Here is a 14,427-nt window from a genome sequence, read left to right as displayed (position 1 = left end):
TCGCCCTCCCTGGAGGTCAAGATGAGGGACGAATTGTAGGGGAGCAAGTGTAGGCTTTATAGAAGGGGACTCTTCCCCCTGGTGATGACTGTCCCAGAGTGCAGCGGGGCTGCTCGGGGCAGAGGAGGCCTCCCCCTGACTGGACGGGAGCCTGGGGAGGGGACTCCTAGTGAGACTTGGGGTGGGCTCTCTCATCCTGAGGTTGGAAGCGCCAACCCGGGCCAGTAAAGGGTCGTGCCACCCCAGAGCTGGTGGAGGCTCCATAACAGGCCATTGAGATGAACTCAGAACAGATAGTAGGACTCACAGTGCTTTCCAGCAGTCCTGTGTATTATGTATGGCAAGTACTATTACCCCATTTTATAGATGAGGAAGCTGAGACTCAGATTATTGCACAGTCAACAATGTTGGAGGCAGGATTCGTACTCAGGTCTCCAGACTCCCAAGTCTATCAGTGTTTTTATGGAGCTCTGCCGATATTGGGGTGTTCTTCATTAACCATAGAAGTTAATGTTGTGGAAGGTGATAACTGTGACCTCCCATGGCCTGCCCCGTGGTTTGAAAGGAGTAGCATGCCAGATGTGGTCAGACATTCTGTTGGGCTAGGTAAACTGAGGCAGAGCCGGCATCATATTTCCAATGTTCTTGTAAGTCAGCACACACCCTCGTTAGGGGCCTCGCCCTCAGCTATCTCCTGTGAGCACGATAGGGTGACTGCTCACCAGGACCTTATGGTTTTTCTTTTCCAGGTCCCCTGTCTGAAGTCCATTATCCCATAGATGGTCTGACCAAGAAACCAAAGGGCTTTGCTTTCATCACGTACATGTTTCCCGAGCACGCAGTGAAGGCCTACGCAGAAGTGGACGGACAGGTCTTCCAGGTGAGCCTGCCTATCTGGGCAGTGACCTCTGTGGGCACCCGGTAGGTGGCCCTCACTCCATCCACAGAGAGCCAGGCCCACGCCCTCGGGGCATCTGCGGCTGCTTCCTCTCACCTCCCACACTCAGTCAGGTGCCAGGTGTTGTCCCTTTGACCTCAGCAGCACCAGTCCTCCCCCTCAGCTCTTCTCCACTCTCATCAGGCACTGACCAGCTCTTCCCTGACTTCCAGTGTGGTCTCCCTGCCTCCAGCCTTTCCCCTCCTCTAAAACGCAGGCCTGACTGCCACCTCTCCAGCTTGGGAATCTTCCATGGCTCCCTGTTGCCTCTGGGATAGAATGCAGAGTTCTTGCCTTGCCATGGAAAGCCCTCCACAATCGACTTCCTGCTTTTCTGGCCTCATTTCCTACTGCTGCCCTTCACTCTTCTCTGCTGCTGTCACACTGGGCACGCTGTTCTCCATGTGTGACATCCCATCTCCTTCCTCCATGCAGATGCCACCGCCGCCCCCCCCCAGTGTCTGAACTTCATGCCTTGCAATTCCATAGCTTCCCTCAAAGCACCGCTCACGTGCCTACACCCTCCTCCACCAGGCCTTTTCCTGATCTTGTCCTCCTCAGGTGAACACTGCCCCCCCCACCTGTCACCTGAGAGGCCTCTCTACCTGACTTCTGCATCTACACATTTTATAAGGGGTTCTCAGACGATACTGGGGATCCCCCAGGCCCTTTCAGCGTCAAAACTACTTTGATAATAATACTTTAAACGTTTTTATTTCTAATATGGTAAATACCAGTAGCTATAATCTACATAAATAAAAATTGTCAGGGGTCTTTAGTCCTTTTCAAGAGAGTGAAGGGGTCCAGACACCCCCCCCCAGTTAAAGAACCACTGCTCTAGTAGAAAGCAGGTAGCACAGAGGGCAGCAACATGGCTCATTTGGGTCCTGCTGTCCTCACACGTAGCTCAGTGCCCTGCCAAAGTAGTCATTTAAAAAAAATGTGTGTGCTTGGTTAGATTAAATTGAATTGAAGCTGGTGTTAAGCTCTTGAAATGAATCTAGCGATCTTCCGTGTAGAGGCAGCTTGGGGTGATGGAGGGAGGGGTGGACTTGCATTCAAACCCTCCCACTGCCAAGTGTGGTCAGTGGCAGAACTGTGGGAAAGGCGCTGTCCTTCCTGGAGTCTGTAAGATGGGGGTGGAGCGAAGCTGCCTGTGAATGGGCCCACCTGCCTCACCCGGTTGTTGTGAAGCTGGACAGAAGTCATTTCTCAAGGGCTTTGCAAATGTGGAAGGGCCATGTAAATAAATGTCAGTGGCCACTGTCAGGATTGACTGGACAGTCAGCCCGTGAAGTAAGGCAGTGCCCTGGAAAGGCTCCTGGCTTCCACCGGGGTAAGAGGCTGAGGTGCTGGGAGCTCAGGGCTCTTGTCAAGAGGCTTCTCTTCCCCCATTAGGGCCGGATGCTCCACGTGTTACCCTCCACCATTAAGAAGGAGACCAGCAAAAGCTCAGATGCAACATCATCTTCCTACAAGAAGAAGAAGGCATTGAAGGACAAAGCCAGCAGTTCCAGGTCCTTGTCTTTACTCTCTGGGTGCCTTGCGAGGGTGTGACAGTGAGGCCTCATGGCACAGAGTGCTAGGATTAGAGCCCGGCAGACCCGGGTTCAGATCCTGCCCCAGCATGGACGTGCTCCTCTACCGTGGACAAGCCAGTGACCTCTGAGCCTCCCTCTCATGGGTCAGATGGGAATAATACCAGCGGCTGGAGCTCTCTCCAGGGTTGTTGTGAAGCCCAGATAAGAGAACGCACATGCTTTGCCCACCTTAAAGAATGTCAGCCGTGAGTGAGAGGGTGTGTGTGGGCATGTGGGCATGCACCCTTGGCCCCAGATGAAGCGTCACAGAGAGAAGGGTTCAGGAATTGTGAGTGCTGGTCTCGAGTTCAAATCCACCCTCAGAAACTTTCTAGCTGCATGACCCCAACAAAGTAACTTAACACACACACCCCCATCCCACCCCCAGGCTCAGTTTCCTGTCTGTCATTTAGGAATAATTGTAGGACCAGTCGTGAGGAGAAAATGAGGTAATACATGTAAAAGCCCTGTTCAGGCCTTCGGGCCTGGTCTACATGTTTGTTGTTATTGTTTCCTGCAGTTGGATTACCCAGATTTGAATCCCAGCTGTTCCTTAGTATCTGTGTGACTTTAGGCAAGAACCTGCCTCTCTGGGCCTTGGTTTCTTCATTTGGAACACGAGGGCATCGGACCAGCTGAGCTCCAAGCTTCCTTCCGGCCTTAGATCTGTGAACCTATGATCCATCCTGGCAGGGAGGGAACAGTTAGACATTTTCAAGCTGAACACCAAGCCCAGTGCCTGTTCTGCAGCTGTCAGGCTAAGAATTTAGAGAAAGGCAGTCAGGCACTCAGGGCAGGCAGGATGAGAAAGTGTTAGGACCCTGAAGTGGTGGCCACACTGGGAACGTTCTAGCCCCGTCCTGTAGCAGGCCTGAATTCACCCCATCTGTCCGGTGTCCCGGGGAAGTGCAGTGTCGGACATTTACACTGCCCCTGAGCAAGCTCACAGGCTCCCTGAACCTCAGTTCCCTCTTCTGTAAAATGAGGGCCTCGAGGGTCCCTTCCACCTCTAGAAATCTGATATTAATACCTGTGTGTGACTCTGTCCTTTAACAGTGAGTTATACATCCCCATCCCGACCCCTCCCTAAACTTCGCATTGCAGAATTGAGACTATGGAGTCAGCCCTCTGCTGTCCTTGGTGAAGGGTCAAAACACAGCTTTGGACAATGCCATGCAGCCTGAATTCTCATCTGGGCCGGATGTTGCCGTGTGTTATAATGTGGTCGTTCTTTGTGATATTGTCTGCCTCAGGGTGGTGATGCTGAAAGTAGGTGGCTGGGGGAGGCCCAGGAGGATACTGAGTAGTAGAGGAAAGCCAGCCTGGTGTATTAAAACCATGCCAGAGAAACTACCAAGTGAACAAACCACTGAGAGGGGAGATTTAGCTAAATGTGATGGGAAATGCCCAAAGCATTTGGCTCATTGGCAGTTCTGATCAAAGACCTTAAAATCCGAGCACAGATAGGGTTTAAAACAAGATTTGCAGGTTGTCCCTTCACTGCCCCCCCCCGTCCCTCTGTTCTCTGTATCTTCATCACCTCATCAGCCTGTAGCTGTGGCCATGGTGTTCCTTTGCAGACTTTGGTGTTTACATCCTAGGGTCATAAATCCAGAGCCATCCGGGGACCTCAGAGCTCATCTGGTGCAGCCACATCATTTTGTTGATAAAGAAATTTGTCACATGGTTAATAAGTGGCAGAGCCAGGCTGCAAACATTGGTCCTGGGATGCCCACGTTCAACCCTTTCTCCTCTGTATCACTTGGCATCCCTGGGTTTCAGTCCTCTCATCTGTAAAATGAAAAGTTTCAGATAGATGGCATCTGAGATCCTTGCCCTCTGATTCTATGGCTTCTGCAAGGAGTGGAGGGTGTGGAACTGATCAGATCCAGCTTGTGCTTTGATCATGAAGAGGAACTCCCAGTGTGGAAACTCCCTGTACCAGTGAAGATTAGCAACTCCCCTCTAATTTGTAGTCTTAGAGAGTAGCTTGAAGGTACTAAAAGGATCATAAGATCCCAGACCCAGGGCTGGAAAGCATCTCAGATGCTCAGATCACTTTATGGATGAGGAAACTGAGCTGCTGGGAACTTTAGGTGATGTAGGATCATATATTTAGAACTGAAAGGGACATTCAAGTTTTCTTGAGTCCAACATCCTTGTTTTACATGTGAGGAAACTGAGGCGGAGAGGGTTAACATAGCTAGTAATTATCTGAGGTAGGATTCGAACTCTCACTGCCCTCACACAGGTAGTAAGCAGCGGAGGTGGGATTTAAACCCAACTCTGGTGGTTCTAGAGTTAGTGCTCTATCTATTGTCCTAGGGACTTGGAAGTTAAGTGACTTTTCCTTGGTTAATCAATTCGTTTTTTCAAAGGCAGACCTTGAACTCAAGTTTTCCTGACTCCTAATTCAGCCACCTATCCATTATTCCATATTCCCTCTTCTCTTGACTCTGAGTTAATTCAGATAAACATCAGCTATAGACATTGGCTTCACCTGGACTCTAGGCCAACTAAGGAGAATCTAGATTGTGTCTATGAGTGACAGATTTTAAAGAAAAATCATGATTCTTGAAACGAACTGAAACGCTACTCACAGCATGCTGCAGAAAGTATTGCTAGCGTTCCTGGTGAGTGGTCCCCCCCTCATTTGGTCCTCACAGTTTCCTTGCCTAAAAAGGAGATTTCTTCGTGTGGAAAGCAGTGCTTGTATTCCGCTGGTAGTTTTGTGATCTTAAACACAATCCAGATAATGCAGGATTTCCTTCTCACCTTTATCTCCTCAGCTCTCACAATTGGAATACACTGTTTATGGGGACAAATGCCGTGGCTGAAGCTGTCGCACAGAAGTACAATGCCACGAAAAGTCAAGTATTTGACCATGTGAGTGAGAATCCTGCCAGTGGAGCACCAACCCTGTAGCCAGAGCCCCGGGGCCATGAGCAAATTCTGGGGAAAGGAATTAGCATAAGGCCATCCTGGGGCTTGGATACTAGTCGAGATTGAAATACAGAGTTCTGCAGTGGTCCTTTGAACAGATTGCCCCGACTTAGTCTCTTTGTTTATTAGGCCCCTAAACTACACTCTCCAGGGACCTGGGATCCTCAGATCATTGCCCTCCTCATTTGCCATCCTTGATAAGTTGAAGGCCCTGCTTAGCTAAAGCCCTCCTTGCTCTTCATAAAGATGGAAAAAAGACAGAAATTTATTTCTTTTGGCCGAGTTCTAGCCAATCAACCAAGAAGCACTTATTAATCACCTTCTGTCTGCCAGTTACCATTTAGAAGGTAGAAGAGGGCCCAGTTAAAGGGTACTGCCTGCTTTTCGGTGGCAGAAATAATAACCAGCCACATTTTTCTAGCGCTTTAAAATTTCCTCATGAGAGCCCTGGGCAAATGTTACCATCTCCACTTTACAGAGGAGAAAATGATAAGCCCCTCGAGGGCAGGAGCTGTTTCTTTATTGCCTGTCGTATCTCCAGCATGCCTTGCACACATTAGGCCCTTGGGAGATGCTCACTGAATTGAGCTGAAGCTCGGAGAGGTGAGTGACCTGCCCCTAGTCATGCAGCTAGTAAGGACGAAGAGGAGAGATTCAGATCTCACATCCAGCATTCTCTCCACTGCATCATGACTTAAGTAATTAACGTTAATTGAGCCCCTGCTATGTGCCAGGCACTGTGCTAAGTGCTGGGGATACAAAAAGAGGCAAAAGACAGGCGCTGCCCTCAAGGGACTTACAGTCTAATGGAGGGATTGTGCTAACTCATTGTGGGCATGGAGGCTGTGCCCCAGATTTGGGGTGAAGGGAATCACCTCCCATCAGCTAGGGCTTTTCTAACATTCAGAATTCTGTCCTAGCTCTCTGGTGGTCATTCAGCTATGTTCTCTGCTGCCCTCAGGGTATCATGGGATCAGAGACTTGGACAGTCAGGGCTGGAAGAAAGCTTCGGGGTCATGGTGTTCATTTTAGATACACTTTAATATTTTTAAAAAATAGCTTTTTGTGTACCTCACATCGTATCTGCTGAGCCATTTCTTATAACAAGGACTTTGAGAGAGAGAGAGAGAGGAGAGAAACAGAGAAAGAGAGAAAGCGAAAGAGGGAGGGAGAGAGGGAGGAGAGGAAAAAAGAGAGAGAGAGACAGGGAGAGGGGAGAGAGAGACAGAGAGAGAAACAGAGACAGAGAGAGAAGGAAAAGCAGTTCAACTGTTGAGCATGTCTGACAGTAGAGACAATATTCCACATCCATAGTCCCCCACCTCTGCACTGAGATGACGTAGCTCTTCTCTGGGGTCACACTTGGTCAGGATCATTATACAACTCAACCCCCTCATTTTATAGGTGAGAAAACTGCAGCCCAGAAAAGTTAGTGGTTTTGCCAAGGTCACACAGGAGTGGCAGAGCCAAGATTTGAACCCAGGTCCTCTGACTCAAATCCATTGATTTCTCCACTAAACCAACTGAGGTTTTTGCCAGGCCTTGTTTTAAGAATGGAGGTTTGTGATCCCTGCTTTATAACCATGAATCCTGTCACCCCCTCTCCATAGGAGATCAAAGGCAGCGTAGCTGTGCGGGTGGCCCTGGGGGAGACTGAGCTGGTCCAGGAGGTGCGTCGGTTTCTGATTGAGAATGGCGTGAGCCTGGATTCCTTCAGCCAGGTAAGCTAGGCCCTAGAGCGGTGGTGACCAACCTGGAACCAGGGGGCCATATCACCCGACGTAAGAGTCCCTGTCATCCACATGCCGACTTAGAAGAATACATATTAGTGTTGTCTGTGTTTGTTGTGTTCTTTTCTGTTTTGTTAAATATTCTCCAATTACACTTTAATCTGGTTCAGGCCACACTCAGGGGTGTTGTAGGGCACGCCTTTGGCACCTCCGCTTTAGGGTACCTCATTTGGTGGTTAGAATTGGAGGATTAAGGGAATTGCTGTGATTGATGTGAGGATCTGACAAGATTTTGACAAGAAATTTGTCTAAAAATTATCTTAAGATCACAAGATATGCCCTATTTGCATCGGACCGGAGCCCAGCTAGACGGGCACCAGGCCCCAGTGCATGCCGAGTCTCAGCAGCACCACCTCAGAGGCCGTGGAGACCCAGGAAGCATTCATTCTGCCGTAAGATGGCACTGGGTTTTCTGGCCCTCCTGTCACCCCGTTGACTCGTGTTGAGCTTGTTACCCACTGAAACCCTCAGATCTTTTTCAGAACCGTGGCTTTCTCTCCGTGCCGCCACCGTCTGATGTTCTGTCAGTTGCTTCTGTTGGGTGGTGTGTAGTCTGGGCTAACTGTTTCTCCTTTCTTTGACCTCCACCCAGATACTCCCCATCACATCTCTCCCCTTTGTTGCTTAATTGTTCACTATTTTTCCATTGGTACACCTTCTTAATATATGATGCTACCGACTCTTACCTTTTACTTGGCCTGTTTCTTCTGAATAAAACCTATGTCTCCAGAGCCGTAATTGTGGCTTTTATCCCCACACGTTTCAGTGATATTTAGGGGATCAAACTGACCCTTTTCTGTTAGACCTCCACAGTTTCCACCTGAACTTTGGGCATTTACAAACGGATACTTACAAGAGGCTGTGGATTTCACTGCATGGATTTTGTGGGTGTCTGAGTTGTTTTTCTTCCATCTTTGGGGCTACTCTCTGCTCTCTATATTATCTAACTTGAAAAATATAAAAAAAAAATCTTCTTCCTCCCCCATCCTTTCTGGTTCAAAGCTCTTTCATTTTGATTTACAAGACACCCAACAAACACGTTCCCACCAGCTTTTGTTAGGGGTATGTTATCTCTGGCCTGGAAATCGTCAACCCTGCATTGTGAGCTGCAATCCAGAAATTCATATCCCAGACACCACCTTCTTGGCCAGCTGTTCACTCCCCAAATTAATTTTTCTCTCTCAAATTCTTTGCCTTCATTAGACTAAGGAGAGGAAAACACAGTCTGTGCCTTATCATCTTCAGTTTCTTGCCCAAGACTTCATAATCATTGGCGATTGTTTTCTGGTTCCTATTGGAAGTGTCCTTCATGCCCACTCGAATCACCAGAAGTGGGGAATTATCATCCATTTTGATAAATCTTGGGAGGTTTTCTGTTATGCCTTAGATACATGCCCCCTTGGGTATCTGCCCCATGATGATGACAGAACTTTTCAGATCAGGTCACAGAGGAGCAGAACCACCAGCTTCTACCATGCTTCTCTTCTTCCTCTGGCCCCTTTTGGGTAATCTCTCTTCTGACAGTTTCAGTGGCTCATCTGTATCATTCTCGGGGAGAGAAGCAGCCTCTTCTTCTTCCTTCCCAGCCTCCAACTCCCTCCTCTTCAGGAAGAGCCTCATGCCTCTTTGTACGCCCACCTTGTACCAGTGCCCTCCCCCATCCCTTTCTTCTCTGTGAACCACACTTTTAGTCTCTAATATTCTGAAAAGGGTCAAGTCTTTGTTCTTCCACATCAGAAACCCACCCCCCCTTTTTTCACCTCTCCAAAGCCTTCTGTTTTCTACAGGATCCTTCATCTTCCTTAACACCTGAATGTGGGGAGGAGGTCTTCAGGTCCCTCCAGCTTCTCCTCAAGGAGGGCGTCCGGCCTCCATTTGGAACCCTGATGTCAATAGCCTGATTATGACTGAAATATAATCACTGCATGCCATTTCAACCATAAAGATTGAAGAGAATGTCAGAGCTGGGAGTGTTCTTAGAACAGTTCTCTGTCATCCACACTGGAAGGGGTCTTAGAATAGAGAATGTCCAAGCTTGGAGGGTCCTTAGAACAGAGAATGTCAGGGCCGGAAGAGACATTAGAACATGGATTGTCAGAGTCGGAGGAGCCTTAGGACAGGGAATGTTAGGGCTGGGAGGGTTCTTAGAACAGAGGATATCAGGGCTGGGAGGGAAGGAGTGGCTTTAGATGGCTTACTCTCTACATTTTTGCAGATGTGGAAGTAGAGGCCCAGTGAAGGGCCATGTCTTGTCCGGTTGCTCAGCCAGTGCCTGCGTGGCAGGGTAGGGAGGAACAGCCTCCTTCCCTCATCCCTGGGCTCTTTCCACCGGCTGCTTCTCATCAGTCCTGCTCTGAAGTCCCCCATGCATCAGCACTCTTCCCTTTCTAACTTTTTTTTTATCAGAATCTATAGAACAGCATAGAGTACCTAGCAGAGCCCTTCTTGAACAGCCTCCAAGTGGACTAAGTTTCTTAATCTGAGAGACTTGTCGAGGGTCCACTGGGGTTTGGACTCCGAGAGTGGTTCTAGGGTGAGGCTGCGAGAGCCCTCATTTCTTATCCTAGCACGTAGGAAGCCTTACCCTTTTCTTTCCTTCATTCCTTCTCCCTCTGTCTGCCTTTCTTCCTGCAGGCTGCCGGGGAGAGGAGCAAGTCTGTGATTCTAGTGAAGAACCTCCCTGCAGGGACACGGGCCTCTGAACTGCAGGAGATTTTCAGCCGCCACGGCAGCCTGGGCCGCGTACTACTGCCCGAGGGAGGCGTCACGGCCATCGTGGAATACCTGGAGCCTCTGGAAGCCAGGAGAGGCTTCACCAGCCTGGCCTATTCCAAGGTACGCGCCTCACCTGGGAGTCTGGAACCATGAGCCGCCTTCTGCGTATGAAGGAGCTCAGTGCACCAGGGCTGGACCTCAGTTCAGATCCTCCCTGGGGCTCTTACTGCCTGAGTGACCTTGGGTGCTTCCCCTCTCTGGGCCTCCGTGTCCTCATGTAAGGAAGGGGTTTGACTAAACAGTCTCTGAAGGCCCTTCTAGCTCACATTAATATGGTGCTTTAAGGTTGGTGAAGCACAGCTCCTTGGATCTTCCCAGGAACCCACTGCTAATACCCCCATTTGACAGATGGGGAAGCTGAGACTCAGAGAGGAGGAGTAATTTGCCCAGGATCACAGAGCTAGTGGATGTTGGAGGAAGGATTGGAACCTGTGTCTGTCTTATTGCTAAGTCCATCAGTCTGTCCTGTGTACGACACTGTGCACCTCTGTGGTGCAGTGTGCATAACAGTGTATGTGTCATGCACATACCACGCAGAGTAGTCACCTTCCCCTGAACTGCTTCATAAGAGTTCAGAGCCTTCTCTGATGCCTTTCACAGGTGTCATTGTAACTACTAATGGCAGGCATCTCTCAGAAGAGATGGGTGAGTCTCTCAGTAGGACAGATCTTGAAAGAGAAGCTTTTCCCGTCTGCTGTCCCCCTGCGGGTGCAAGGCTACTCGAATAATGCCTCAGCACAACACCTGGCACATAGTAGGGGCTCAGCATTTGGTGACTGATTGATTGCCCTGTTCTGTGTCTCTGGGAGACACTTCCCAGTGTCTGTCTGTCCATCCTTACAGTTCCATGATGTTCCCTTGTATCTGGAATGGGCACCAATGGGGGTCTTCTCTGGCCGCCTTCCTCAGCAGAAAGAACAAGATGAGAAACCTGGAGGAAAAGAGGCAGCTCAGACTGAAGCTGGTAAGAGTGGGAGCCTGAGGTCAGGGCATCAGGCTGGGGCGGAGAGTTCCTCGGGGGTCTCCCTGAGATTGGGCTTCGGCGTAAAGGTCTCTGTGTTCCTTGTTCAGATCTGGCTTCTCTCTGCTCTTCGGGCAAGAAGAGAGAAAGCCATCCAGACAAGGTTTAGGGATTCCTCCCCATCCTCCCCTGGCCCTGTGATCTCCTCCACACACGTTCCCTCTAAGGAGGAGGAGGAGGCAGATCCCAGCCTGCACATGCCCGCCCATCCCGTGGGACTCCGGTCCCTGCACTTCCTGGGCTCTCCCCAGGATTTCCTCCCAGTGTACTGGTCGAGTCCTCTCTTGCTTTCTCCTGCCTCCCAGAGCTGCCTGTCAGTCACTTATTCCTCCCTCTCACCTCATGAGCGGCCATCTTCTTTCCCACTGCTCTTGGCTGACATCATTCATTCTCCTCCCCATTCCCTGCTTGTCAGGTGTTGCAGCCACCTGTCAGTACAGGGGCTTCATTTAGTATATCTCAGCATTCAGCCCATCCGCTCATGGCTACGGCATAGAATTCCTTGTTTTCCAGGATCCCCCAGCCCTTCCCGATGCGCTCGCTGCCAGCCCTCCTTTCATCCCATCTTTGCCTGGCTTTGTCAGTTGCTTTAGGCCAGAACCTTGATCCCCTGCTGGCCAGTTTTCTGGCTCCGAGTGTCTCAGCCCTTCGAGGGGCTGGTTTTCGGAGGAGAGAAATAGAGCCCATTTCTGGGCCCGTCGGAGTTTGCTTAGATCCTTCAGGAGCTCCAGCACCCTCCTGAAATGGGGAGGTCTTGGGGGGAAGCCCTGGCCAACCCCCAGGGTTCTGCCAGCTGAGCACGAGGGGGCGCAGGTCCTCCTGAGCACCAAGGGCTTTGAGTGCCAACTCAGCATTGCCTGCCAGAGCATCCTAGAGAGCCATTGAACAGGTAAGGAAACTGAGGTCCAGAATGGAGAGAGAGCCTTGATTCAAATCCAAGCTCTCCTCCGGATCAGATCCTGCCTCTTCCCTTACCTCTGCTCCTCTGTTTCTCCATCTACACAGTGGGGAGAGGAGGAAATCCCAGCAGCTGCTCTCAAACACAGTGGAGGACCCCCTGTAAGCCTCAGAGCATTATGGAAATACCAGCTTTTGTTATATGGTCCCTTAGATGGCTCCCAAGCTCTTTGTGTTGAAATCTGTTTTTTTTCTGTGGAAGTCAAAGATAAGAATTTCTGTCCTTCCTTTTCTCCTTTACAAAATGTAAGTACCCAAAGGTGACTTGATTTCCCCTAGATTGCTCCAGTAAGATTTTTCAGGGGTTCTGCCCCCAGGCTGGTGGTCTGCCTGAGTTCCACTGCCTCTTAATAGGATCTCATGTTTTAGATCACCGTTCTTTGATTTTGTTTTTGGAAAGAAGGTGATAACAAAGGCCTGGCTTAGTGTTAGGATTATTCAAAGGCACTCTACCAAGTTCCTGCTGTCTTTAAGGGGCTGGATTTCTCTCCCAGGACAGCCACAGACTTGAATACTATCTGTTCCCATCAGGTGTTGGTCCCCAGATTCCTTCCTGTGTGAACGAGGGCGCTCTGGTATCCTCCAAAAGCCTGGATCCAAAGCTCAGGCAATTTGCTCTAGCTGCCTGCTTTCCTTACTCTGGCTGTCAGTGGCTGGACCAGAGCCCTCTTGGAAATCCAATTTGGACTGAGTTCACCCTGCCCAGGGGAGGAATGCTTGTTGACATAAAGGCTTTTCAAACACACTCGAAGTCTAGGTGTTAAATCAGGCAATAGCATTTCACTGGGATCAGAGCGACCATGATACCAACCCTCAGTTTGGGAGGCTAAATTAAATGACCTCGCAGATTCTTTCTTCAATTACTTCAGGGTGTTGAAGGCAACCAGAATTACTTTCTTCAGTCTAACTATCTTTTTGGTGTTACTAACCCAAGTAGGTTAAGTCTCAATGACCTAGAATAGTCCTAATCTGAGCTAGAAGGCAAAGTGACCCCAGGATAGGCCTAGGATATGAGTGGTAATACCTTAAGTATTAAACTTCTGTCTGTAGAGTTTTATGAATGTTTTGTGGCTTAATAGATAAGAGGGCTGACCTCAAAACTAGTAAAACCTGGGTTCAAATCCTGCCTCTGATACATAATGATTCTGTGACCATGGACAAATCACCTAAACATTCAGTGCCCTGGGCAGCTCACTCAAACTGTTCAGTGGCTGAGGAGGTGCCAACCTGCAATGATTGTAGAGAGCATTTGCAGTGAAGTAAAACAGGTCCAGGCCCTCCCCCTAACCTATCTGAATGTAAGGCTACAGGATGCTGGCCTTGGAGTTAGGTTAGATTTGGCAGTGCTCGAGAGCTCTGAATTTGGAGTCCAAAGACCTGAACTCAGATACCAAACTCTGTCACTTACTTACCTTTTGACCTTGGGACAAGTCATCTAACCTCTTTCTGTTTCCTTTTCTATAAAATGAAAGGGCTGATCTCTGTCCTTGGTAATCCCGTCCACCTCCAGGGTTCTGATTCGGTGATCCCACTCTGAAACTAAATGACCCAGAGCAAGTCACTGAACCTCCAGTCCCCTAAGGCATTGACAGCCCACAGCTTACTTAGGTTTAGGGAGTACTCCATGTCAGTGAAACCACAGATACTTCTAGAAACTGTAAGCCCAAGGTATGCTAGGCAGTGAGTGGTGTAGTCAAAAGAGTACTCATTTTTGCATCCAGGTTCTGGGTTCAAATCCTAACTCTGTCACCTCAGGCAAATCAACTTTCTTTAGGTCTCAGTTTCCTCAAAAAGAAGCAGTTGGATTAGATGACCTCTAAGCTCATTTCCAGCTCTAAATTCAGGATCCTAAGACTAAAAAAAAAAAACCTGCCCTCGAAGGACTTACACACTACAAGAAAGAACAAGCCTACACAGGGGTTGAAAGCAGGCTTGGCCCATGATACCTGAGAGTCTGTAAGAATGTGTGAGAGGACGTTTGATTCTGTCCTTCTATGAGGGGTTATCAAAGTCAGAGCCAGCTGGCCCTAGAATATAGGATAAGCATAGGATAGGCTTAGACAGAGAACATAGAACCCTGCCAGGATAGAAGGTAGAACTCAGGACTTAGAGGGTCCAGTGAAGAATTCAGATGAGGTCCCCACCCCTGCTAATGCAGCAGTAACGACAAATCAGAGTTGAAAAGACAGAAGGAAAGACAGGACTGATACATCCCTCATCCTAGCTGTGAGTGTGTGTGTGTGTGTGTGTGTGTGTGTGTGTGTGTGTGTGTGTGTGTGTGTTCCATTCCCACAAGGGAATGGAATGTGTTTTTTCCACTCCCTAAGTCTCATTGAGGGGCTGAGTGCGAGCGGAGCAGCAGTTATTTGAACAATGGAATGGAAGGCAGCAGGGATTGGAGGGTGGGGGGGGTGTGAGACCAGC

At 49.3% G+C, this 14,427-nt stretch overlaps 1 protein-coding gene across 5 annotated transcripts in view; it reads left to right on the top strand.

Annotated features, from left to right (window-relative positions):
* Window positions 1–14,427, top strand: part of RBM19 (RNA binding motif protein 19) — a 192,420-nt gene that overhangs the window by 18,051 nt on the left and 159,942 nt on the right. For all 5 annotated transcript variants that reach the window (XM_020978046.2, XM_020978043.2, XM_020978045.2 and 2 more), the window contains exons 11-16: window positions 750–880; window positions 2,336–2,454; window positions 5,307–5,403; window positions 7,071–7,181; window positions 9,885–10,085; window positions 10,869–10,989. In XM_020978046.2, the coding sequence (XP_020833705.1) occupies window positions 750–880; window positions 2,336–2,454; window positions 5,307–5,403; window positions 7,071–7,181; window positions 9,885–10,085; window positions 10,869–10,989 (780 nt within the window). The remainder of the gene's footprint in view (window positions 1–749; window positions 881–2,335; window positions 2,455–5,306; window positions 5,404–7,070; window positions 7,182–9,884; window positions 10,086–10,868; window positions 10,990–14,427) is intronic.

Source organism: Phascolarctos cinereus, unplaced genomic scaffold (genome assembly GCF_003287225.1).
Source record: "Phascolarctos cinereus isolate Bilbo 61053 unplaced genomic scaffold, phaCin_HiC Scaffold_4;HRSCAF=312, whole genome shotgun sequence".
NCBI classification, from domain to species: Eukaryota; Metazoa; Chordata; class Mammalia; order Diprotodontia; family Phascolarctidae; genus Phascolarctos; species Phascolarctos cinereus.
Note: the sequence above shows the minus strand (reverse complement) of the source record. Positions and strands in the feature narration are given on the sequence as shown.